The sequence below is a fragment of the Stylophora pistillata genome, chromosome 5 (genome assembly GCF_964205215.1).
Source record: "Stylophora pistillata chromosome 5, jaStyPist1.2, whole genome shotgun sequence".
Classification (NCBI taxonomy): Eukaryota; Metazoa; Cnidaria; class Anthozoa; order Scleractinia; family Pocilloporidae; genus Stylophora; species Stylophora pistillata.
In genome coordinates this window covers 19,888,316-19,915,656 of record NC_142523.1, presented here as the reverse complement: position 1 = coordinate 19,915,656, position 27,341 = coordinate 19,888,316, and the positions used below count along the sequence as shown (strand labels likewise).

General features: G+C 38.9%; 2 protein-coding genes across 2 annotated transcripts; one reads left to right on the top strand and one right to left on the bottom strand.

Annotated features, from left to right (window-relative positions):
* Positions 1-307: 307 nt before the first annotated feature.
* LOC111343376 (coatomer subunit gamma-2) lies at positions 308-20,976 on the bottom strand. The gene is made up of 27 exons (XM_022950546.2): positions 20,790-20,976; positions 20,651-20,703; positions 20,475-20,555; positions 19,551-19,622; positions 19,353-19,432; positions 18,556-18,580; positions 18,385-18,435; positions 17,699-17,791; positions 15,853-15,939; positions 15,434-15,550; positions 15,279-15,319; positions 15,138-15,192; positions 11,991-12,069; positions 11,680-11,858; positions 11,469-11,569; positions 11,045-11,117; positions 10,469-10,547; positions 8,046-8,210; positions 6,484-6,559; positions 6,054-6,157; positions 5,609-5,752; positions 5,131-5,202; positions 4,486-4,628; positions 3,755-3,926; positions 2,660-2,757; positions 2,037-2,175; positions 308-1,264 (listed from the first exon to the last, which is right to left on the bottom strand). Exons 1-27 carry the CDS (start codon positions 20,827-20,829, stop codon positions 1,035-1,037), a joined length of 2,649 nt encoding a protein of 882 aa, XP_022806281.2. The 5' UTR covers positions 20,830-20,976; the 3' UTR covers positions 308-1,034.
* Positions 20,977-22,455: 1,479 nt separating this feature from the next.
* Positions 22,456-26,508, top strand: LOC111343379 (uncharacterized). Its single transcript, XM_022950549.2, has 2 exons — positions 22,456-22,601; positions 24,904-26,508. The coding sequence occupies exons 1-2, from the start codon at positions 22,544-22,546 to the stop codon at positions 25,608-25,610; spliced, it is 765 nt and encodes a 254-aa protein (XP_022806284.2). The 5' UTR covers positions 22,456-22,543; the 3' UTR covers positions 25,611-26,508.
* Positions 26,509-27,341: the final 833 nt, after the last annotated feature.

The following is a 27,341-nucleotide window of genomic DNA, read 5'->3' as shown; positions in this document are numbered from 1 at the left end:
AGCTTGCTTAGAATAAGAGGCTTTCTGAACTTAACATTCCTCAGGATCAAATTCGTAATGTGTAGGCAAAATTGCAGGCCCACTGTTGAAAACACTCGGGCTACATAATTCAATTTTTTATAAACTGTAACATCAAGGAAATTGGGGGACGGGAGGGACACAACACTCTATACTCCCATTAAATACTACGCTAAACAGGCTAAAAGTGTTGCCGTATTTGTTGTGGGTACAAAACACCGCACAAGATCATCAGATCATTTTAGCTTGTTCACATTAATTCAATGCAGAACTTGATAAGATTTAATAGTTAGTCTTGATAGATTACGTTTTTATTGTTTCCCCTTTGCGTTGAACACATGCTGAAAAGGGAAAAATCTAATCACATAACTGGCAACGTACCAATGATAGCTGGGTACGAGAACGAAGATTTCCGAAAAAGTACGAAGTCTCCTCAATTTTTTTTCCTTTTTTAATTGTAACCAATAGTAATAGATTTTGTTACCTTGCCATTCTTCCAGAGCCCTTTCACTGTCTAGATCCCATTACGAATTCTCCTTACTGTCTGCCATACAATTATTACGATGTTAGTTTGGAGAATTTGGTAATGGAATCAACCAGTTGTCCCTTAATTTATATTTTCCATATTCTCGTCACTTGCCTGCTTGATATTGTACTGATGCTGTAAGGAGAAATTCTGTCTTGGTCACTTGTGGGAATTAAAGGATTTACCGAGGTGTTCAGAGCTTTCAGACCACCCCCTACTGCAATTTGTAGCATCAAAAAAAAAAAAAAAAAAATTCAGACCGAAAAAAAAAAAAAAAATTCAGACCGGAAAAAAATCCTTGACACCCGATATCTCTCCCTGCATCATAAAAGAAAACAATCCGTTAATTTTTCGGAAATCTTCAAAAAATCTTTGACTTCTTACTACGAAAACCTTTAGCTGGTTCTAAGACTGTTAATTACAACGCTTAGTACACATTATGTCTGAATTCACTGTCAAATCAGCCTGAACCAAACGACCAGAAAATATTTTATCCCACGGCTGACAACACCACCTCGCTAACTACAGGATCGTCACTACGAACAGTTATGTTCATAGTCACTCCTTGGTCGAAAGCCAGTCGGGCTCGGACCAAGACGTCGTGACCGCCTCGGAACACCCCCGCTAATAGCAGGGCGTGAGAATTCTTTTCCGTGTTGACCTTGTCGGAACGTTCACATGGCTGCATGCCGAGGTAGTCGATAATCTGTTTGACAGCTTCTGTTGAAAAATGAACAGAAAACAATTTTGAGTATTGTGGGCTAAAACAAACACCTCCATGTTAAATATAAACACGTGTATTTCGCTTCAAAGACTTGACAGTTCCGGTTCAAATTCCCCACCCCACCCAGGCAAGGTTCAAATTTCCCAGCCCCCAGGCGGCATAGAGGACAGTCACGGTTGCCAGGGGGGTATGTTGAAGCTTCGAATTGATCAGCGAATTAAGTGCGGTCTATTAGCGAAGGGTTAATTACAATATATGGATCATTTATTCCTTTGTAGTCGATTTCATCGCTGAAGTGATCTCTAAAATAAATTGCAAGACGATCGTACACAATTGATCATTTTGCTTTATCGGGTCTGGTTTTCAAATAATTAACAAATGGTAAACACCACAGCGTACACTATTGAGTTATGGATGCACGCGGGAGGTTGCTAAGCACGAAAGAAGCGTAAGAGTCGCGCAAGGCGAAAGCCGAGAGCGACTCTAGCTTCTTGAGTGCTTAGCAAACCTCCCAAGTTTACCATTTGTTTTATAACATAACATTGATACATTGTAGCTAACGAGTTCCCTTTTATTTAACAAATCTTAGGTGACCAGAAAAAACAAGCGCGCGCGGAAAACTAGTCTTTGCATATGCTCACGTCAGCAGCGTACACCCATGGGCAAATGGGAGACGCTAAATTGACCAATCAGAACGTGCGCTTTACTTTGGTTATGTTATAATACTTCTTAGGATACACAAGAAAACGAAAGGATTGAAAACTTCACCTTCCAAACTGGTCATCTGAGTCAGAGCATAAGTGTCTTGCATTTCACACTCGTCACCAATCTCATCCCAGGAGGCCAGGAAGTTTGTCTTGTGCACGCGCTGTACGTGATCTGCCACGAGCACATCAATGTCTTCAAGCTGGGGGGGAGGTAAGGTAAACATTGTTACAATGTGGGTGGACATGGATGAAAATTTCGACCTCTGTTATTTGAGCTGGACGAATGATTATAGCAGCGGTAGGGGAAAAACTTTCTCTATCCCCCCCCCCCCCCAAAAAAGCAAATTTTGCTTGGAAATCAAGATCTTTCTGAAGCATCTGCTCTGTAAGGTAGGGGGCAGAGATAGAAGGGCAATTTAAGGCCGAATACACTTTAATCTGATCGTGGATTCGGTAGCTAGCAACTTCACTTAACCGACCTTGGACAAAACTTGGGTATCTAATGCTTAATATTAAGAAAAGCTCAAGGCTCCAATGAAGATTTAATTAATAAATTGTGCGATCATGGAGAGTGGAGTCTGTGCCATTTTACGCACAAAAATCGCACTCACTTCAGCCAATGAGATTCCTGAAAACCTTCATGTTTCAAACGTTACAAAAATAAAACATCAGTCCACTACGTACCACATATTCGTCTTCGTAGCCTTCTTCATCTGGTTCACCCGTGCTTGGATCGCAGTCTTTAACCACAAATTTCAGTGTGTTTGTAAATGTGCAAGTTACTAAAACAAGAAATAAGAAAGTCAGTTTGAAATGCCACATAAAACCACTGAAAATTCTCTTTGCTTTATTTTAAAGCCTGCACAAGCGTTCTCAGCGAATACAATGGGAACATGAAACACAATTGAATTATGTCGCGCGAATCTTCTAGCTATATTATGATTAGTTATCGACGTCCCATACGCAAACCATGACGACGACGATAACGAGGACTTGGCAAAAATAAAAAAGATCTAAAGGGCAGAACAGTAGCTCAGCACGTGCGTTTTAAACTTTGTACATTTGTTCGCCGTGTTCTGCAAAACAACAACGTAAAATACAAAAGTTGCGTGGTCTTACAACGGCAACCCCGACTGAAAATTATTTAAGTTTCCATGTAAAACTCTGACACAACGCTTCTCGCGCACGTTATACTGAAGTTTTTAGTGCACTAGCAAAGGTTTGCTAGTAAGATTTTTTTTTTACTAGCAAAAGTAGGAACCTTACTAGCTAATTTTCAATGCGGCCATTTTCTATTTGAGAACTAAATCAATGTAAAGAAATACCGGTACTCGCAAATGTTTGCTAAAGGATATTTTCTAGACTCGCAACTTCAAGTAACCACTCGGATTTGGCGAGTTTGCGAGTGCTAACTTCGAGCCCTGAAGTTGCAGCGTCGTATGAGACTGTAAACAACCAGAGGCTTTTTCCAAATTTTAGCTAACAATGTAAACTAATTTTTTTAATTGTGTTTCTCCGCATTGGCGTCCTGGGCCCAGTTGTTCAGAGGCTGATAAGCATTAACCCAGAGTTAAATTTTAATCCGGGTTTCTTTATCCCTTGGTCCAAAGGCCTTTCTCGGATAATTTTCTCCACTCTTTGAAGGACATCTAGTCATCAAATTATGGACAAAAATACTTGTGCTAAATTTTCTTTTAAAGCCCTGGGTTACTTTATCCCACCTTCGAACAACCCGGCCTTGACCGATAAAGGTCCTTGATAGAATCATTTCAAACAAACCTGATGAAGCATCTTCAGGGAGTTTAACCAGTGTGTAGGTTGTGCCAGGTGAGTTGTAAGGAAGCGACGGACGTGGTACGTAGGTCACCACTTCAAACTCGCCATCACTCGGCTCCATTTCCACCTGGACATTCTCCAGGATCTGGTCATTCAGTGTATTTGTGCAGTCAAACTGAAACAATTTGAAATTTCAGGAATTGGTATGTGTTGCTGAAAGGCACATTTATAATTGGGTATTGTTGGACAAAACCACACCAATCACAGTGGCGAATCAGAAAGATAGCGAATTTCAGAAGGAGCCAATGTGAGCGAAAAGTAAACTTTCGTGACTGGCCTCTAGCGCGGGAAAACGCGAAATCTCACACGACTGTTGACACTCGACTAAACGCTGCTTTTATCCAAACTTCTATACGGGTCTTCCTCTACAGGTCGATTGGAAATAGTTTTAAAAATGCAACCGAGAGTGAAGGGCAAGTTAGAGCGCTTTCCCAGTAACTATCATAATCAATACGGAAAATATTGCATATAACCAATGTGAACTTGAGGAAACACAAGCGGAATGCTTAAGTCGTCATTGATTTTAGTCTTTCATTGGATTGGTCGTGAGGAGGGCGCGAGTTTCCTGGACCAATCCCAGAGCGAAGCAAAGCAAAACCCATAGAAATTCTGATTTCATTTCGACACTCTATTGAAAATTCTCTCTGTAGTTATTCATTTGCGGCCGAAGTCACCTGAAAGACGATGTGATCCTTGAAGACGTGTTTGACACAGTTTACAACGTATTCTGTCTCAGATTCAGTCAGTTCTACAGGTTTCGGCGAGGACCTGAACAATGGACCAAGCCTGGAAAACTGAGGGATAGCAGCCAGTTGTTCTGGTGAAAAAAGGAAATAAAGAAGACAAAATAAAGACAAAATGCGTTGACAACTTTAAATTTTTGTTTTGAACCACTTGGTTTCAACAGGGAAGCGATAATCTAATTGTAAAGGGCTGAATTCCGAATCGAAGCATCCGTAATAATTTCCGGCCACTTCGCACGCACTCTAGACTAATTGTTCCTGCGTTTCATTTGTGAAATTTGAACTCGGTCAAGACGATAAACCGGAACGAGGAGTGTCCTTTGATGTTCACCTCAATAAGGGCTGTAGTGTTCTTATGCGAAGATTTCAATCCCGGTTATCGAGATCTCGGGTGGAAAAAAAAAAAGGATATTCCAGTAATCGAGTAAAAACCTCCACTGGAGCAACATTTAAGATATTAAAGCAAGATAGAGAGACATTTTTCTCCTGCTCGGGAATCTCCGGAGGTCTTCAGTAAACTTCGGTAACATTTAAGGCTCTAAAACAGTCTGCCTCGAGCAAGTTAGTACTCCTTACCAGCATACACGTCCTGTCTGGTGACTGCCACGGGTGCGGCAGCTTTGGTTGGAGCAGAAGGCGTCTCGATTGCTTCAAAGGAAAAAAAAAACAACAAAATAAGACCTCTCTTTAGTGAAAAGGAAGCAGACCAGAAGACCAGTCGACAAATCGGTGCTCAGTTTACCTTAACAAAAAAAGGGCTTAGAAATATTACTGTATCTTCACTTTTCGGCTTCATGCCCTCATCAGTGAAAGCCCAATAATAAAAAAAGACATTTTAGTGTCTTACTCTCCTCGTACAGAAGAAAAACACCTTAGCATAAACCATTTCAACAAAGAACAGTTCACAATCTGCTACAGTAGTTTCCTTAAAAAGTACAAAAACCCCTTCTTAACCACAAAAAAGGCTCGCAAAGAAAAAAAAACAAACACCGAATAGGCTACAAAAAAAACTGAAGAACCACAACGATAGAGAACGCACAGGAACAAAACTTACCAGCTTTTCCAGGTTTTACGACCTGATCTTGCATGGGCGTGGTTGCCAAGGGAACAGTCTTGAGATCAAAAGGCGCAGTGTGTGAGGAGTCTTTGACATAAGCATGCAGGGCTCTCTCCAATCCAACAATGGACACTTGGAGGCCTGTGCAAGGAACAGAAATGCTAGTTGCCGTTTCTACGTGAGAGTAATCCTTTTCGCTTTTGCCGTTTACCTAAGATTTTGTTTACTTTTTCTCTCACAGAGTGGAATTTAATTGCCGGCACCAAAACTAGTCTCCGTGAGTCATACAAGGCTGGCGCCTTGAAAATCCACCATGACGTGAGCACAAGCGAAGCTAACGCAGTACGGTTCATGCTTCTTTACGTGGAAGGTGAAAGAGCAAGCTGACGTTTTTCGTCTCAGGTAAACGCGGTACAAATTTCTCTTACGTCAGGCAACCCACCGTTCAAGATGTAGCCTGATGACAAGGCCTTCTCTTTCTCCTTCAAAACATTTACATAAAATGTCGCCCTGTCTCTCACTTCATCGTCGGTATCCAAAAGACATCTGTGAAAATTCAAATGAGGAAAATAAAAAATCTTGAGCTTAATCGTCGAATAAGGAAAGATATTACCGGTATATGTTTGTTTGGTTTTTCAGAGCGTGGGACAAAGGTAAAAATATAAGTCCCCACGACAAATCGAACCACAGAAATTCGTATTTCGCGCTCCGGTGCGCGCAGCTCAAAGCAAGATCGGTTGAGAGAGTGGCACTGGAGCATCGCAGTGCATAATCCAAAGGACCAGGGTTCGAACTTTCCTTACCTGATGACATATCAGAAGATGAGTTTTTACTAAAATGAACCATCTCATAGCAGATCATAAGTTACTGACCTAGACAGAAGGACCAAAATGCTTGAACACAAGCTGTCACAGTGAGCTCCAAATTTGGCAAGAGATGTCACAGCCGCTGTGAAGTAACAGAGAAGTAAGTTACAAAGCCAGTCGCGATATTAAACTTCAAAGTTCGTAGTTCGGCTGTCACGTAACCTTGGGCAAAATAATGATAACCCAAATACCACAAACAAAGTTAACGGTAAATCTGCCTCCCTTTAAGGTACTTCACGAGGCGCTTCTAATCTTGTCAATAAAGCATATCTTGTACAAACATTTTTATTTAATAATAATAATAATAATAATAATAATAATAATAATAATAATAATAATAATAATAATAATAATAATAATAGTAAACCATGAACATTAACATATTAGTATTGGGCCAATTGACACTTTTATCGTTTTATATTGATCATTTATATTTGAGTAGTATTAGATATTATTATAGTTAACAGTACTGTCATGCAGATAGGCTACGAATTTTCGCCCTAACTTGCTGCATAATAATAATAATAATAATAATAATAATAATAATAATAATAATAATAATAAAATATTTATATTGCGCAAATTAACATGTGGATATGATCAAATGCGCATCACAACACTTTTCGGGGGACTTTGGCCGGACTACATCAGCAGTTTACAAACAATCGAAGGAAACTTATTTGAAGATGCCCCCCTCCCCCCAATTCCCAGTAAACAGGCCAGACCACATCACAGTAATCTCGTGAGTGGGTTCTTTAACGTCCCCTACCTAACCAAATTAACTAATTCATACATGCAGGAGACTTTCCAACTTTCGCAATTGTTTTTAATTGACTGCTTTCACTTTTGCAGCAAGGGCAACAAATCGAGCAATAAAAACTTATGAGCAAGGTTAATACAATGACAAATGAAATCACACCAACGGCACCAAATTGACTAACGGCGTCAGCGAGTTCCCCATTGGTGTTGGCGAGTTGAGATGTAGGCAAAGTGGACGGTAACAGAAGTGAAAGGTCACTGGAGGTTTCGTCTCATTTCAAGTTCGCCACCACTTTTACCAATTCGGCCCTAAAATCTGGTAAAAGTGGGGGCGAGCTCGTTTTACTTCACGGGGCAAACTTGCAATGGGGCGAAACCTCCATTAACCCACTGAAATGTGTAAAGGTGGAAAGTTTCTCAAGAAACTGTGGTGCTGCGTCGGTGGGGGTAACAAGGTAATTTGGTTATATCAACTAAGTTGAAATAGTAAATTGGCCACCGTAAAGAGTTAAAAAAGTTGACGTTTCGAGCGTAAGGCCTTCGTCAGACTTCTTGATCTCGTCATCTTAGTTGATATAACCAAATTACCATCGAAATGTGGTTTGTTTATGGGTTCACTCAGTGGATGAGTGTGTGCGTGAGTACCGTTATTTGACCAACAGAGATATCTACTTGACTTCACAGTCACACAATAGGTTTTTTAAGCCCAGATGAAAAGGGATCGTGTCTCCCGCATAAAACGTGTTTTAGATAGCAAGTTAGGATATGTGTCGTGGGAAGAAAATTCTTTCAAAGGACAAAATTCTTACCAGCTCTTACGGCAGCATTCTCTAAGATGACTCGGTTATAAATGAAGCGGATGTATTTTGAAGGATTCTGGCTGCGCGGTCCTTCACGCCCCAAGAGATGCAGGATTCTTGTGGCAAGGACCGTGTGTTCGCAGTCTTCAATGAACTCACACAGATGACCAAGTCCTGCAGGAAAAAAAAACCCATAGGTTAAAAAAATTGACTTTAGAACCTCTAGCAGTAATATGCAAATTCCTCCGCGTTCAAACAGAAAAGTGTTTCGAGTAACTATGCTATTTAAATGAGGAAACTTGTAACTGCGGACATACTGGAAATAACATCATACTTCAGTTCTTCAAGCTGAGACCTTTCTGGTCGCCAAGACGGGTAGACACAAATTTTGGCGACTAAATTTGCAGCGCCAGTTGGTGAGGGTGTCGTTTTGGCGGGAAAAAGAACCCCGTTGAAAGTGAAATTCAAATTATCTATTTGCCTTTTTACCCTATATATAAAAAATTTATCGATAGTTCAATGTACGGCGAGGTGACCTTTCGAAACCACCTGGCTTTTAGCTGAGGCCACCTCGTACGTAACAATAAGCTTACATAAATAGTGCATGAATAAATTTGAGAGCATACAAGCGATATATGTTAGCTACAGTTAACATTTCCAAGATATTAAGTAGAGGCAGTGCACTATCGGTATTTTTGTCAGATAGAGTTGCAAAGTACATTAACCTAATAACATGATTTTGCTTTGTTTGTATTTTATGTAAATTTGTCTTGCTGGTGCTGCCCCAGGCAACAATAGCGAACGAAATGTAAGGATAGATAAGATTATAAGAGATCTGCGTAAGTTGTTTGAGAGGTAGATAATGCCTCAACTTAGAGATTACTCCTGCATTCCGTGAAAGCTTGGTGCACGCATATGAGATGTGATATTTCCGAGTTAAAGCACTATCGATCATTACTCCTAAATATTTAATGTGGTCCTTCCGTTCTAAGGAGGGGCATGATCCATCTCGGTTAGTTATCTTTATATTAACATTCATGTTCTTTTTCCTTGGGGATTTTACAATCATGTAATTGGTTTTCTTTAAATGGCAGATCTTGGATCTGAGCCCGCGTAAAAGAGGTTTTGTTTAAGGATGCACGGAATCGAGGCACTTGGGTCAAAGGCTTGGTGAATTCTCAAAGGTATCACTGTATATTTCAAAACAACTCGCATTTTACGCTTTTTTTACTTTTATCGACAATCTGAAGCATTCAAAAGGTAAAGATAGCAATGGTAAGACACTGTATTGCATTCGAATGCAACAACCGGAGCGATAAACCACATTGCAAGCATCTTTCGTGGCATTCACTGCAACTGAACATAGTTATTAGAGGTAGTCCCCTCTACTAACTATGCACTGAACAACAAGAAACTTCTGGCGACTTGGCTGGTCAAGATCAAACGGGAAAACACGCCCGTGAGTAAAAATTCCTTTTATACAGTGAACAGTTTGAAAAGAAATGCTTTTCCAAGTCATATTCTGGCCGGAAAGTCATCATCAATCGAACGTCTTTCCTTCGGAGCCTTCCTTTTGGTTTTCTGCTCGGAGAAACTGAATATTTTCGGAACTGAGTCTGACTTAAGACTTACTTTCCGGCCAGCATATGACTTGGAAAAGCCTTACTTTTCAAAATGTTCACTGTATAAAAGGAATTTTTACTTACGGGCGTGTTTTCCCGTTTGATCTTGACTAGCCAAGTCGCCAGAAGTTTCTTGTTGTTCAGTTGCAGCGAATGCCACGAAAGATGCTTGCAATGTGGTTTATCACTCCGGTTGTTGCATCTGAATGCAATACAATGTCTAACCATTGCTATCTTTACCTTTTGAATGCTTCAGATTGTCGATAAAAGTAAAAAATAGCGGAAAATGCGAGTTGTTTTGAAATATACAGTGATACCTTGTAGAATTTACAAAGCCTTTGGCCCAAGTGCCTCAATTCCATGCACCTTTAAACAAAACCGCTTTTACGCGGGCTAAGATCTAATATCTGCCATTTACTGATAGCTTGTTTATGTCGCACCATTCCTTGACTTTTTTTAAGTTCTAAATTCATTTGCATTTCTAATGATTGTATATCTTTTGCAGAAGCAAACAAGTTAGTATCGTCCGCAAAAATCTTAAATGAAAGGAACTCAGAGCAATTAGGGAGGTCGTTAATGTATATCAAGAATAGAAAAGGGCCTAACAAACTACCTTGAGGGACACCACAGACCATAGTTTGATAGGACGACTAAGTATCACTTAAGGCAACGTATTGTTTCCTGTTTGTAAGATAACGTTCAAACCAGGCCAGCGGTAACCCTCTTATTCCATATGATTCTAATTTCTTAAGGAGAACACTATGATTGACCATTTATTGAGGACGCTGGTTGAGACCGCAAAAAACTTACCAGCTTCCTTAGCATCAGAATTCTCTTCGATGATGGTGATGATTGTGTCCACAATGGCTTTCTTGTAGTCAAACCCTCCCTGAAATGATCAAACATAATGTGGACTTGCGGTGGCTGTAAAGACAAACGGACCAAGGATCCAAATGCATGTACAGGAGGATCTGTTCTACATGTATCTTCTCTCTAAGACAGACTGCGTTTACCAGCTAAATAAACTCTCCAAGAATCCCCTCTGCTTACTCACCGTACACATAATCTGCAGAGCGCTCTTTTTTCACCAGGAAAACGTGTTATAACTGAGTGTCTCCTCTTTTGAGCATATTTTTGGTATTCTCAAAATGTAGACAAGTTTTTCAAAGCTAACCATAGTTGCAAATTTACTTTCATCAAATTTGCTAATTGTAATTCTAATTGACAAAGTTTTAGGTTTTCTTTCCAATGAGCATAAAAATGTCTTCATAAACACATCACTTGAATGGTCACTGTATCCAACACTGACAGACCATCCTTCACCTGACCATTACTTAGTCACAAGGAGGTCACATATCAACCTCAGTCAGAGATTTTCAAACAAACCTCATCTCTGAGCATGGATGAAAGGAAGTTCATCATCACGTGATGCTTTCTGGGGAACTTGAGGCACAGGGACCTAAATTAGAAAGACAAAAACATTTTACTGTGTTACACATCTCGCACAAAAGTTCTTTGTCTTTCTTGAAAATAGGGATTGGGCCTAGCTTAACTTCTCTTTATGGATAAAAAAGCCACATAAATTTGCTACACTCCCAACGTGTGGCTCAAGAATGCAGTTGTTAGTAAAGAAAACACCAGCAACAAGAACAGTGGGCAAACACAGAAACCAGGGAAAACCTCAACCAATTCTACATGAAATATTTCTAAGACCCTTAAAATAATTTGAAGTTGAGGATATTCTTCGACATGCAAAACCGACATGAATCATAAACAACACGTGATGCACATTTTGCTTTAGGCTACCAACCTGATAGCATCAACAACAACAATCTTGAATTCATCTGAGATCTCTGACATAAAAGAGGAGATCTGCTTCATTAAGCGATCAACGCTTCCCTCATTTCCAGTCTAGAAACAAATTAGTGACAATCAGTATCAAAAAGCTGGGACTTTCATGCACTATTACCCGTCAATCTTGAATTAAAATGAAAGTTGTTTATCCAAGCAGTTCTACAAACCTTCAGCAGGGTGGTGATAGCCAGCGTAGCAATGCTGCGATTAACATCAGTAATAAGGTTTTCAAGATCCAAGTTGCAGGTTGTGACGGACATAGGTTGGGTCATGGCCACCTTATTCAAAGTGCGCACTGCCGCAAACCTCAGGGTTGGGCGTGGTGAGCTCAGGAACAGCTGTAGAACTGAAAAAAATTGACAGTTTAAAAATCAGTAGAAAAAAATTCTGATTTCTCTTTCCAGAATCACAAAGGAGGGTTTGGCAGCTGAATAGTCTTGAAGAGCAGTCAAGTTTGAAACCCTTTTACCACACTCACCTGAAATTGCTGGACATAGATCTCTGGATTTCAGATTTTTCAGGTTTACAAGAGCACGAGCAGCTTCATAGATCACCATCTGGAAAGAGGATAGAAGTGTTGAATTAAAAAATAGCAGATGTGTTGAAAGCGCAAACAGCCCCCCACCTCCCCTCCCTTAAGAAAATTACTAAACAAGGAGGATGGAGGATGTTACGTGGATGGTGCACATTGACTGGTTGGTGAAGAGGACCAATCGTAGACTGTTTGTCTTAAGGCAGTTGCACAAGTGTGGCGTTCCACCTTAAGACATCGTTGCTATATAATGTGCACTTGTAAGATCTATATTGGAGTACGCATCAGCTGTGTTTGCTGACTTGCTAAAGTACCTGGATAACGCACAGGAAGACGTCCAGAAAAGGGCCCTTTCTATTATATGGCCTGACCTTCCATACGAACATACGCTTGAAAAGGCCGCCATTCAGACCTTGTCGCCGCGCAGCTGCATGCGAATGGTTTATTCGTAAAATTCGCCCAAGCCATCCCTTATACCCCCATATTCATGAGTGGGTACTTCACAGCACAATGCAAATGTGTCTACAATCAGGCAAATCTTCTCACTGCACACTTGTCAGAACTGAGCGTTTTAAAAATTTCATTACCGTTAAGTATCAACCTGTGTAAAGTATTGTGTGTATTTATTTATTTAGGTTTCCAGTGTGCATATTTTTAAAACTGTACCAGTAATTCAGCCTTAGGCTGCAAGTGGTCTGAAATAAACTATATTATTATTATTATAAAAGATTTTAATTTAGTGTTTGTGATTCAATGGAGGAAAGAGGATGGAAGGTTAACAGATGAAGGAAATTTATGGGGAAGAGGAGCAGGAGAGAAACAAAGGAGAAAGGAATGGGGGAGAGATGCAGAATTTATGGGGAAGAGGAGTAGGAGAGAAAATGAGGAGAAAGGAAGGGGGGAGATGCAGAATTTATGGGAAAGACGGGCAGGAGAAAAACAAAGGAGAAAGGAAGGAGGGGAGATTCAGAATTTATGGGGAAGGGGAGCAGGAGAGAAACAAAGGAGAAAGGAGGGGGGAGATGCAGAATTTATGGGGAAGGGGAGAGGGAGAGAAACAAAGGAGAAAGGAGGGGGGGAGATTCAGAATTTATGGGGAAGGGGAGCAGGAGAGAAACAAAGGAGAAAGGAGGGGGGGAGATGCAGAATTTATGGGTAGGTAAGTGGAAGGTGAAAGAGAAGTGATAGAAAGCCTAAGAGCAAGGGTAAGGGATGTCAACAAAATCCCTGACACCTAATTGGATTTTGAGCAGAGTCACTTCTACAGAGTGGTTCTTTTTTCCAATGTTTTTCAAGACAAATTTGAAGTTGGGAGTGTCTGTTTTCATTAGGGGGGGAGGGAGGGGAGGGAGGGATCAAAGAGCCCAAAAAAAAAAAAATTATTGGAACATAAACAAGAACCAACACCACCACCATCATTTGATGCAAGGTCTGAAGAATGAACCTGCTCCACAGTGTGTCATGCATTCTCAACCCAACCCTTAGAGCATGTATATTCCCAAGTTGTATTCATAATTCTCCCTTTTGAGTGTCACTGGGTTTGAAATGTATGCCAATATACCTAACACTTATATGTGCATGATCCTTCGTAGTAAAGCACTATTTGAGCAATAGTGAAAATCAGACCTGAAAAAATTTCAGGCCTGTACGGGATTCGAACCACTGACCTCTGCGATACTAGTGCAGCGCTCTACCAATTGAGCTAACAAGCCAACTGAGAGCAGGCCATCATACGTTTCATATGTTTGTTGTTGTTTGATTTATCATCTACGGGTTTATGTCGAATTAATTTGATGGCCTGTTCTCAGTTGGCTTGTTAGCTCAATTGGTAGAGTGCTGCACTAGTATCGCAGAGGTCAGTGGTTCGAATCCCGTACAGGCCTGAAATTTTTTTCAGGTCTGATTTTCACTATTGCTCAAATAGTGCTTTACTGTGAAGGATCCTGCACATATACGTTTCATAACCACAGTTCATACATATGTTTCATATGTTTGTTGTTGTTTGATTTATCATCTACGGGTTTATGTCGAATTAATTTGATGGCCTGCTCTCAGTTGGCTTGTTAGCTCAATTGGTAGAGCGCTGCACTAGTATCACAGAGGTCAGTGGTTCGAATCCCGTACAGGCCTGAAAATTTTTTTTTTTCCAGGTCTGATTTTCACTATTGCTCAAATAGTGCTTTACTGCGAAGGATCGTACACATATACGTTTCATAACCGCAGTTCATACATATGTTTCATATGTTTGTTGTTGTTTGATTTATCATCTACGGGTTTATGTTGAATTAATTTGATGGCCTGCTCTCAGTTGGCTTGTTAGCTCAATTGGTAGAGCGCTGCACTAGTATCGCAGAGGTCAGTGGTTCGAATCCCGTACAGGCCTGAAATTTTTTTTTTCAGGTCTGATTTTCACTATTGCTCAAATAGTGCTTTACTGCGAAGGATCGTGCACATATACGTTTCATAACCGCAGTTCATACATATGTTTCATATGTTTGTTGTTGTTTGATACCTAACACTGTAGAGCTTATATCCGATCTCACGACTAGTTTGCAAGCCAACCCATTAAAATCGCCACAGAAAGCTGAATGTCAATAACTTTTGGGAACCAGAGGGTTTATATAGCTGTGTAAAAAAGAGACGTCACTGCAGTTTCTTTAAACCAGAATTGATATCTGTTTCCATGCATAATTATAACATAACCAAAGTAAAGCGCGCGCTCTGATTGGTCAATTTAGCGTCCCCCATTTGCCCATGGGTGTACGCTGCTGACGTGAGCAAATGCAAAGACTATTTTTCCGCGCGCGCTTGTTTTTTCTGGTCGCGTAAGATTTGTTAAATAAAAGGGAACTCTTTAGCTACCATGTATCAATGTTATGTTATAAAACAAATGGTAAACACCACAGCGTACACTATTGAGTTATGGATGCACTTGGGAGGTTTGCTAAGCACTTAAGAAGCTAGAGTCGCTCTCGGCTATCGCCTCGAGCGACTCTTACGCTTCTTTCGTGCTTAGCAAACCTCCCAAGTGCATCCATAACTCAATAGTGTACGCTGTGGTGTTTACCATTTGTTAAAGAGAATGCTTATTACCTCACTCTTGTGCCTCAGGCAACTCTCAAGAAAATCATAGACAGGTGTATCAACACTGAAATCAAAGGTAAAAGAATATTCATTGGTAAAAGATGCAGTTAAAACTTGGAACACGCCACACTGATTTTACAAAATACTCACACTTCTGGTTCTTCATCAAGATACTTGGAAGCAATGCGAATCTAAAAAGGTAAAGACGAAGAACAATCTCAGAACAAATAGCATGCCTTCAATGTTGGTTCAAAAATTACTAATTTATTGGATATAACTGCACTGATGTGGTTCCATACACTTACCAGCATACAGACTGCATAAGGAGATCTCAATGACTGTTTGATGTACTTGAAGATAAGTTTAGAGACAGCCAGTCTATCAGTCTTCTTCACATGGTACAAAAGACCCAAGGCGTGGTACTAAGAAACGAATACAAGACACAAGGTTACCTTAACCCTTTAATATATAACTGCCAGAAGTGACTAACAACTCCTCTCTGTAATATCCATACATCATCCAACAAACAGGTTAAGAGAATACAAAAACATAACAGGAAGAAGTGTGAACATGCAACTTTTCTCTATAATATCCCCACATTATCCAGCAAAAAGGTACTGAGAATACTCAAAACTAAAAGGAAGAAGTTGTTGTCTTGATATAACATCAAATTCTCGTGACCATTTTACAAGGAAATGTGCTGCAGTTAAAGAGGAGAATTTACCTGCACCATGGTATTATCACTTGACACTGCCTCTTGCGCTTCATTTACCCAGCGCTTCACCACATCATAGTTTGGCTTCATAAGGTGCTGTTATAAGGAAATGCAACCAAACAAATAAATAAACAAGGTATCTTTTAAGTCTTCGTTACATGCCCAGAAGATGCAATGAAAGAAATCTGTTTAATATAGAGTATGTATCCAAATATGGAACATAAATGTAAGTAAAAGCTAAATAAAAGCCCTTCGACGAAGGGCTAACGCTCAAAACGTCAGCTTTTGTAATCGTTACGGTGGTCAATTTACCATTTCAACTTTGTTGATATATCCAAATTATTAAGTAAAAGCCAGTTTCTGTAGTATGAAGTGACTAGGATTATTTCTACTCCCCCCTGGTTGGGATGCTAGTCCATCGCAGGGTTACCCCCCCCCCCCCAGCATTAAATTTGCCAGTACCCATTTAAACACCCTGGTGAGGAGAGGCACTATGCAAGTAAAGTGTCTTGCCCAAGAACACAACACAATGCCCCAGGCCAGGGCTCCAACCCTGACCACTCAATCCAGAGTCAAGCACACCAACCACAAGGCCACCACATCTCCCACAAAACATACTGTAAATGTAGTGTTAAACATACTGTAAATGTAGTGTTAAACATACTGTAAATGTAGTGTTAAACATACTGTAAATGTAGTGTTAAACATACTGTAAATGTAGTGTTAAACATACTGTAAATGTAGTGTTAAACATACTGTAAATGTAGTGTTAAACATACTGTAAATGTAGTGTTAAACATACTGTAAATGTAGTGTTAAACATACTGTAAATGTAATCAAACAACAACAAACATATGAAACATATGTGTGAACTGCGGTTATGAGACGTATATGAGAACAATCCTTCGCAGTAAAGCACTATTTGAGCAATAGTGAAAATCAGACCTGAAAAAAATTTCAGGCCTGTACGGGATTCGAACCACTGACCTCTGCGATACTAGTGCAGCGCTCTACTTTTACTGCGAAGGATCGTTCTCATATACGTCTCATAACCGCAGTTCACACATATGTTTCATATGTTTGTTGTTGTTTGATTTATCATCTACGGGTTTATATCGAATTAATTTGATGGCCTGTTCCCAGTTGGCTTGTTAGCTCAATTGGTAGAGCGCTGCACTAGTATCGCAGAGGTCAGTGGTTCGAATCCCGTACAGGCCTGAAATTTTTTTCAGGTCTGATTTTCACTATTGCTCAAATAGTGCTTTACTGCGAAGGATCGTTCTCATATATGTAAATGTAATGTTAAACATACTGTAAATGTAGCGTTAAACATACTGTAAATGTTGTGTTAAACATACTGTAAATGTAGTGTTAAACATACTGTAAATGTAGTATTAAACATACTGTAAATGTAGTGTTAAACATACTGTAAATGTAGTGTTAAACAATGCCATCTTACTCTTGTAATATTTTTTGTTTGGCCAAATTTTCTCTTTGTCAGACAGCAAATTGATAAACATAAAACATTTATTTCCTGGCTTTGTAACTGATCAGATCTTATGAGTTACTTTACACCCTACAATCAGTATGAATATTCCCTCTACTGTTCTCTAAACTTTTCCCAGAGTGCTGACAAGAAGAATTCGTTTGATAATCAAGAGCTTCTTCAGTTAGTGGTCATTTCCTTTATTCTCTTGATCTTACTTTTTGATTAACGAGTGATTTTGTATGAAGAAATTAGATGCTAAACACCCTTGTGGGTCATGGGGTTAAATTAAATTTTGTAAAAACTGCCCATGCATCTATTCTAAGCATCAACTCTAGTGAACAAACAGAGTACCATAATCCAACTCACCAATGCAGAAACCAATGATGCACTAGACACACTAGCATTTTTATCTACAATTGCTTGCTTCAAATATCGTTCAATTCCCTGCAGCATGGTGCTCTGAGAAAATGAAAAATTAACAACCTAAGCAGCTAATAACAAAATAAAACATTTGTATGAACTCAAAAGTCTGTGCTATGGTAACATTTGCCTGAATTATTCACAAAATAAGGATCTGAATGAAGGCAGTAACCCATTTTAACCTCAAGATCCCAAATGTTAATTCTCGTCATGGTCTGCCATACAGTTCTAATAATGTTAGTTTGGAGAATTTCAATTACATGTAGGTATTGGATTGACTAATAATCACCTAACTTACATTTTTCTTTTTTCGCATCAATTGTCTGCTTTATAACATATTGATATTATACGGAGAAATTCTGTTTTAGTCACTCACAGAAGTTAAAGGGCTAATCAAAATATCCAGACAGGGCTGTGGTCTAGCTAGCAGCACCCAGTGGCTCTTGGTACCTTACTTTTGCTCTTAGGCAACTCAGGAATCTTAGTTTTTTCATAAAATGCATATGCTGGGCAACCTGGATTTCACAGTTTCAGAGCACTGGGCTCCCATCAACTTTTCTTAGAGCAGAGCCTTGTACAGAACACCTTTACCTCGAATGAAAATCATAAATTACAAGGATGTGCAGACTTACATCTGTGATTTTACAAAGGGCTCTGATAGCACTAGCACGATACATGTCTTCCTACAAAAACAATACAAAAATACATGTAGATTATTCAAAATGCCAAGGTTCATCATTGAAACATCTCTAGGACTCTAAAAACTAAATTGTCACACACAAAGTAAAATCAGGAAGAGTTACCTTTCCTGTCATGTCCTTCGTCAGACTAAGAAAAAAAAAGTCTCATCAATCAAAGGAATAAGACAAACATTACAAGGATTGCTGAAAAGTTCTACTCTAAAATACATGTTTAACTCTTTTCACTCCCAAGATCTTGTTAGCAATTCTCCTTACTGTCTGCCGCACAATTCTTATGAAGTGAGTTTGGAGAATTTGGTGTTGAATCAATCGATAATCCCCCAATTTGAATTTTTAATTCCTATCCCTTGTATGCGTGATGTTGTATTGGTACTGCCAGGAGAAATTCTGTCTTGGTCACTCATGGAAATTTAAGGGTTTAAGAGAAGTCAAAATCTTGACCTCATCTGCAGCAACTTAAAATGTAAGCTTCTCTTGTATTTCCTTACCAGAGGTTCAAACAAGAGCCATTTCAAAATTTGTCTCCATGTTTGGCAAAGGCATGTTTGCTTAGAGATAAAGGTCATTCATGAAAAAAGGTCTTAAGGGAAGGCCACATACACAGTAGGGACAGAAAAGAGGGAAAAATTTAACAATATAATCAAGAGTGCCCCCTAAAAGTTCATTTTTTTAAAAGTGCAGTCCTTTCTGTGTCAACACCTTATATGTATCAGTGAATAAATTATGGCAAGGTTCTGTTGGTCAGACAGTTCATTTTAAAGTGAGGTAAAAATAACTGTCCAAAGTATAATAAAGAAATCTGTTCAGTTTCTTCACCTGTCACTTCTGCTGATTAACCTAAATGACACTTGCTTAGCTGTATGTTAACTGCTGACAGACAAGATATTCTTATTACAAACCTGCTGGTCACAATGATCACGTCCTCGGCTATATTTGCTAATTCTTTTATAGCCAAGTACACCATTCTTCGAAGCATTACCTACAAAAAAAATTCATTTAAAGAGCATTTTGATATCTAATATAATGCTTGACCTAAAAGCTAGATCTAAATCTTATATTCCAAGACTACCAAATGCAAAACATCTACTCCAACTCACATCTTTTGATTGAAACAGCTTTGTCATTGCAAAGAATGCCTCTGTAGCTTCTGTTGTACCAAGATGTTGCCCCTAAAAAAAAAAATAAATAAAAATGAATCCTCTAGGCAGCTTCAATTTTACATGGCATGGCATGATGGATATGGTCAGGGGTTCATTTCTTGAAATTCCCAGTAACTTGATAGGCCTGAAGCCACATTTTAAAATCAAAATTTAAAGATACAAAAGCAGGTTCTGGCACCCAAATCAATCCATTTTGTTTCTTTAGCTGATATTTTTTTGTATTATCTTCAGAACAGCTTTATAGGCCCATTAAGTCAGCAGGACTTTGGAAAAACATGCCTCTGGTCACTTGGTCACCTTTCTTTAACACTTATTAGATGTTTCGAAGGTTCACAATTATGAACAATACCCATTTACATCAATCTTCAGTTTTTACATGAAGAGGAGTAATTAACTGCTGATTACAAAAATTATACTACAATTTCAAAAGAACCCCAAGCATTCTGAAAAGAATCCCTATGCCCTTTCACCTCTTAAAGCGATGAGCATCTTATTTCTCCCAACAATACCACCCCTGAATCAAAGATCAATGTCACAAGAGCAGAGGACATAATCAGCAACTTGGGAAATTTGATTGTAAAAGCAAATCTTCTGGTTTGTTCCACAGGAAATATAGAGAGAACAGTTGGGAGAATATACAGATTGATGTTAGGAGGAAAAGGATTAACTCTCAAACAATTCTCCTTTTAATATGTCCGACACAATAATCTTTCTCAGAATTTTAGCTCTGAGATTTTGGTGCTACATGGATCAATTCTCATCACCTTTCTGATATTACAATGAAGGTCTTGAAAGTCATTCGTAGGAGTGAACGTATTGAGAGAAGAAATTCAATATCTTTCCTGTTAAAAGCTCACATACCTGGTTCAGTACATACAGAATCTTCGTCAGAATGTGAATACATTTTCGCGGATTTATCGGGGTTTCGTTAAATGTGCGAGCCTAGGAAAAAAACAGTATTTTACGGCGTGAATTTGCATTAAAACAATAGAAATCTAACCCGAGAGATATAAAAGAACTAAATATTTTGCGCTAACCTCTTGGAGCACGGCACTCTTGTCAAGATTTTGAAACGGGTTCGACTGCGAACCTGCCACGAGTAAAAACATAGCATCACGACTCTTATCTGCTAAATATTTCATGGAGAAATGAAAAAATGATATAAGAATACTTTACCATCTTCCTCGTCCTTCTTATCTCGCCGTAAATACTGCATTTTGCCTCAAAATTCGACCTAATCTCGCCAACTTGGTGAATCTTCAAAATGGAGACGTGGCAGTACAAAGCATAGTGGGAAGGATTCGTGGGCTCAGCGTTACACAGCGGTATTTTTTCTCGTTACCAGTCTTTGTAAAAGTTACGCCTACAATTCTCCTCCTGTTTTACTGGTCATAATTATATCTATAAAAGGTTAGTTAACAACTATTCACTTCAGTGTCGGTGGTTAGTGGTGGATATTTACCGAGCCGCGAGGTAAATATCCACCACTAACCACCGACATTGAGGTGAATAGTTGTTTTAGTATATACCTAAACAGTGAGATAATATACACCACCAAAAATTGATTTGAATTCACACATTCCAGCAACGATTCCAACATTTTCCCGCGCGAAAGATTCATTTGCATTTGTAAAAAAATCTTTCTCATTGGTTTTTATCGATAAACTCCGGGTTAAAAACTTAAACCATTACTTTTAAACACGGCTAAACCCAAATTTAGTCGCTTTCTTTGTGTTTTCGGGGACTGCTTCGTCGTTAATTTGAGTGATAATATTCTTTCCAGCTTAGTATATACTAAAACAGTGGATAGCGTTGAAGGCGCGCTCTGATTGGCTAGTCAAACTCCGAATATCTTTTGCTATTTACCTCCGAGCAACTCGGGAAAAAATGGCGTCCCGGTTTGCATCCGTGACGAGCGAAGAAATCACTCAAATCAAAGACGATGGTGTATATATCTCACTTTTTTAGTATATACTAAGACAACTATTCATATACTAAAACAACTATTCACCACTAACCACCTCCACTTCAGTGAATAGCTGTTAATTAGTCTTCGAGTCCTCAGGAAACATGGTGAGGGGGCGGAAAGATATGAGATCCTGGGAACGAGTTTGGGTATATCCAAATTCTTTCCAGCTTAATTCGTGACCTCAGCACACTATCTGAACAAGAATATTTCTTCCTTCACATCTGAGCTTCCTAAATAAGGAAAGAAAAAAGGGAAATAAAAAAAGAGAAAATAAGTCAGAGAGTTGTGCAACCGAAGGGGAATGGTACTGGTCTGACGTGAGAAAGCTTCAGCTTCAGGGTTAGGCTCATCTGTTTCAAGGAAAACCAAAGTACGGTCGCTCAATGTCTTCATTAGTAACAACTAAGAAATTTCACACAAGCGTAAGGATTATTCAGAGCATGACGCTAAAAAAATGTGATTCCGCTTTTGGACTCAAAACGACAGATTTGCTATTATGAAGGACTTTCCTTTTATTAAAAGCGTATTATTTTCTTATCTATGCTAAGTCTAAAGAAATTTTCAATCGAACGTGTAAAGTAATTTAGGAGTGCTTTGGTTTTGAGTTACTTTTTATAATTGGTCTGTAAAACTCACACCAGCCCCTCAACCAATGAGATGCAAAATAAAAACCCATCCCAAATCTGTCAGAACATCTTTTTAAGTCTTACCTGACGTCACAAGTAAATTTTAATCTCATCTTTCCGGAAGTGCGTGAGATAAGCCGCTGTTGCCCAAGGGATTACATTTATGAAGTCATTACGCCGATGTCGAACCTAATTTAGGAAGTTATTTGCTGAAGAATCAAGTTTGTTACGTCAAAGGGTCTACTTTTGACAGATGGGCGGTTTTTTCGATAAAACAGATGGAAAGCGCTGGATCACTGTAAAACAACTTCGCTAAAGGACGAGATCAATACAAGATGACGCAAATTTGGACATTTGCAATTTTCGGGTTCTGTTTATGGAGTTTAAGACCAGGTAAGGTCGATTTTATATAAGTGCAAAATCAACCAACCTTGGATTTTTCATGAGGAAATTTTCATCAAAACCAACGTTATGGAGTTTTCTTCCGTAGTGTTCAGAACTGCTTGCACTTTGAGACGTCCAAGTTACGTACTGACTTTTACACCGAACGAGCTTTGCTTTAGGCTTTTCCTTCAATTTTAATTGAATGACAAAGTTTAGAATGTCTTTTATTGCTTTCTAATAACGAAGCTGGACTCCCCATTGCTTTCTGAAGTCAACCACCTTTCCGATAGTAATTAGAAACCCACCGAGTTTTCGCCATAAACCAATTAACAGAAACAAACCGCCTCAGAAACAAACCCTTGCAAAAATTCTCACTCGCTTTTAAAATAAATGACCAATGTTGTGCATGAAATTTGGGTTTAGACCATGGGAAAGCGCCATACGTTCTCTACTGAGCCATTTATTTCATTTTAATAATTTCCGTTGTCACAGAAGATCAACAGATTAAAATATCATCCTTTCCATTCTTTGGGATTTAATTAGTTCTTTTTTCTAAGGTCCTTGTTATCCGCTGCAAATATCCTGTAAATTTAACAGGTTAAAAACAACCGGAACATCTAGGCTAAAGTCTGACGGTCTCTTCATCAAAGCGGATCTATTCTCTTCAAAGGGCTCTTTCTTTTTCACTTATCTTGCACAAATCGGCTTTAATTTTATTATGATTCGTTGGCAGTTATATATGTGACTGTCTCATCCACTCAAAAGTGGTTTTTTTAAAAGCATAATTTCTTGTCTGCTTTCTAAACAATAGACGGGGATAAAATTGAGCAATGACATCTATGAAGTACAAAAACAATGACCTTCGTCATTTTTTGTCTCTTTTGATAAAGAGCTCTCCGGTAGAGGAATCCTCTTTAGCTTTTCAAATGTATCATTGAAGTACTCTCAAGTAAGCCATACTGAGAAAAATCCGCCTTTATGACTCCGTCGGGCAATTAGCTCCTCCATAAAGAAAAACTTGATCGGCAATTAATTGTTTATCTTTTTACACAAGTCGACTTTCATCAATTGCAATTCTAAATCCATTTAAGACAACAGATCATATTCCTTTCATCTTCAAATCCTTCAGTAAACACGAAAGAGGAAAACATGATTTGAGCTTCGAATGATACAATAATCTCGGCGAATGTTTTTAACTTGGGGCCTTACAGTGAAAGTTACGCCTGCCAAAATAATACAATGTTTATCTCTTTGCCAATTAATAGGAAGGGATTATTTATGGTACAGCATCTTAGCCAAAAAATTACAAAGGAAAACATTATCTACGCCGTAAACTACAAGTCTCGTCAGTTCCTAACTGTCACCATCCACAGAATTTCAAGTGCTTAAATTTAAGTTCAAAGTAGGCAATTGGTTAGGGTCCGGCCATAATTTGTCTTCTGGGGAGAGGGGAGGAGGTCGGGAGATTTTGTTTACCTGATCCCCCCATGAGGCTGTAATATTCTTTGACCCTCCCCTCCCCCCTCATTGGCAGTTAGTTGGCAGTCAGTTTTCTGCGGTCCCCTCTTTAATCATACTCTTTTGGCGACGACTAATGCTCCTCCGTTCCGCCTGAAAGCCATACAATCCCAACAAAATCCTGCGATCCCCCCCTAGCTTAGGCAATAAATAAATAATAACTTGTCCTCTAGTATTAACATTTCACTTGTACAACTTAAGTAAAGTTTTCGATAAGCAATTAAGGATAAAAACCAGCGATATTAAAGGATGACGTTTTGACGGCTCCATGCCATCATTCTCAAATTCAAATAAATACATTGTATTTATTTGAATTTGAGAATGATAGCATAGAGCCGTCGAAACGTCATTCTTTAATATTGCTGGTTTTTATCCTTAATTACAACTTAAGTCCATTTCATTACTTAAAGGAGTCGTAGATGGCAATTTGAAACTGCTCCCATACAGAAAGAACAATCTACAAATTAAAATTTCGATGGAAATTTGACTGGGGTTGGGGTGGGGGGTTACTAGGTAAAATTTTGGTTCCAATTACGGGGTTCGAGTCATCGAGGTTGGTGTTGAATTTCAATTATCCTGTTAAAAATTGATAAGGAATATCATGTTTTTGTAAGTCTTGTACAATCTACAGTCATTTTTGTAGGTCAAATCCAAGGGAAATCGGATCTTGTTGGAAATAGCGGAGGGTTCGAGTTAGCGGGGGTTCTACTATACATGCCACCCCTAGTGGCATGGCTTATGAACTGTTTCGTTCTGAAAATAGGCACAGATTTTTATTCACTTCTTTACGCAGTTCGATCTACCAGATGCCTTTCTTGTCAAGGACTGATTGGTTCGACATGTGAGAGTGTTACAAGTGAAGTGGAATGTCCACACACCCATGACTCTTGCTTCACAGTCACCAGAACTATGGATTACCCTGGCATTGGCAGGTATGTTGAGGTGTTCAAAAATTGCTCCATCTTGCAAGACTGCTGGTTTATCGGAAACGTCTCGTGCAATAACGCCGCCTACAGGTTTGTCAACAGTTGCTCCATTGATTGCTGCATTGGAGATTTATGTAATAACAAAACCGTACAGATTACGCAAAACTCTACGACACGCGTGATCACGCACACTAGTACAGTTTTCGAAAAAGGCACGAACCTTAAGCGAGAGGTAACCCACATTGGTGCAACACCAAAGGCTAGGCAGGCGCCAAGGTTCACATCCGGGGTATTTCTGACGAAAAGAAAGGCAACACATGCGCCAACGGAAACATCCGGGATACCGATGATGACGTCTGGGTCGTCAACACAGAGCCAGTCCAACTTGAATGACAAAGCATTTGCATCCTGGACTTCGCAGAAATGTCAAGTTTCCATATCTAGCGGTAACATCACCACCACTGACTCGTCGCGCGAAGTAAGAGCAGTCCCCAATCATTCCAAAGGACTTTGGAGTCAGTTGCTTACTCAAGTATTAATGGTGCCTCTGGGAATTATATACGGGAGATTTTAGATATCAAAGGATAGGTTAGCTTATCATGGTTGGACCTCAACTTTTACTTTGTTAGGCAAACGAGATGGACTAAAGATTAGAGTTCTGTAGTCATACAAAAATTAAGATGGCTCTGTAACCAATGTGCAGAGTTTTCAACTAAAAAAATTGGGATCGTTTAATTAGTTTGCAAGTAATAGATACGAAAATCCAAAATGGGGGGTGTTTCTTGGAAACTGAAGTGTCGCCATGGTAACCTTTCATTAGAAACTGAATTGGAGAAATCATAATACGTTTTTTGAACCATTTTTGAAGAGTCAAAGTGTTTAAAAATAGAAACACAGGTTTAGCTTTCACAACAACTGTTTACAATCTTTAACAACAGACAGAATTGCTTCAGAATATTTTATCATTATTGTGTATTTAGAGAAAGTAGGAAAGATTGATGCACGAAATTGCCGGCTGAAAACTAAGTATGTTTGGTGAAGGAGGAGTACGCTTTAGAACCCTTGTAATTTTAATCTCTGCCATCATTAGGTATAGTGCTATTTCAGGAAAGGTTTTCGGAAGAAAAGACGAAAGTGCACGCGACAATCTCAAAAGATAATCTGGGTATCGGCAATCATTGCATTTTAAAAGTAAAGAAATGAGTAAAATGAATAATCAAATTCGCCAAAGCCCCGCAATGCCTTTTTCTTATAATGATGTTTTCTCATATTTCCCTGAAATTCTGAGGTTATGGAACGGAGCTGTAATCTGTATACTACCCACAATATCTCTCGTTTTATGCCTCATGCACTTTTACGTTTTTATCCAACAACTTTTCTCGAAACAGCTGTATAAAATATCGTAACACTGAACAGGCTTTTCAGATCCCAAAGAGCAATTAAAACGCCAGCTTTTGCAAATTCTCTTGAAACGTGCTAAAATTCAATATTTGACACTAGTATTTTGCTTTGTAAGATGGCTGCTTACGCCGGCGAGCCGTCGAAAAAATCACTTCCCTACCCCCCCCCCCCAATTAGAAATCTTTCTGAGAATCATAAGCCACATGATGAGACTTTGTTGACCCAAATAATGACTTTTTAACATAACTAGAGCAGACTACACCTTCACATAACTAGAGCAGTAGTTGTTTATGAAACAGCGAATTATGGTTTTAATTGCACGCGCTAGAACTAAAGTTAACGTGTTGTTTTTAAAACGGTGATACTTGTGGTCGAGTTTTTAGCGCACTTAGTAAACCTTTATTTCTTTAGGGGAATCCCTTCAGAATAATTAAAGGTATATCTGTTATCAATAGGAGCCCTAAATTAAAAACTAACAAAAAGTTTAAAAAAAAAAAAATAAGAAACTAAGTAACTAAGTTAAAATAGTACAGTATAACAATTAAAACTGATTCTTATTTAATAAATAATTATTATACACAACTGAGCCATTATAATAAAAACTGTTCTTGGCGGTGTCAGTTCTTACTGAAGGTAAGTATATAAAATTGCTTCTTCTTGTTTCTCTTGAAATGACTTCCTTATGCAATTAAAATAATTTTTTTTAAAAACTGTGGTACATTATTATTTAAACACCTCTTCACTAAACCTAAAATATGAGCGTTACGGCGATCTTCTAAACTCTGAAAACTAAGATAGTCGGTGGATGTTGTACCCCAATTAGATTTAACTATAATTTTCGAGGCCCGCCTTTGCAAAGATTCAAGACTTTCCATATCTGCTTTATTGCAGCTGGACCAAACAA

Excerpts from the sequence above, each read along its gene's own strand:
- LOC111343376 (XM_022950546.2), bottom strand. The coding sequence starts at position 20,829 with ATGCAGTATTTACGGCGAGATAAGAAGGACGAGGAAGATG. Across the intron at positions 4,629-5,130 it reads CAGACAGGACGTGTATGCTG|AACAACTGGCTGCTATCCCT; the intron begins GTAAGGAGTACT and ends TTTTTTCACCAG. Across the intron at positions 2,758-3,754 it reads CCCTGAAGATGCTTCATCAG|TAACTTGCACATTTACAAAC; the intron begins GTTTGTTTGAAA and ends TTCTTGTTTTAG.
- LOC111343379 (XM_022950549.2), top strand. The coding sequence starts at position 22,544 with ATGACGCAAATTTGGACATTTGCAATTTTCGGGTTCTGTTTATGGAGT. Across the intron at positions 22,602-24,903 it reads TTTATGGAGTTTAAGACCAG|TTCGATCTACCAGATGCCTT; the intron begins GTAAGGTCGATT and ends TTCTTTACGCAG.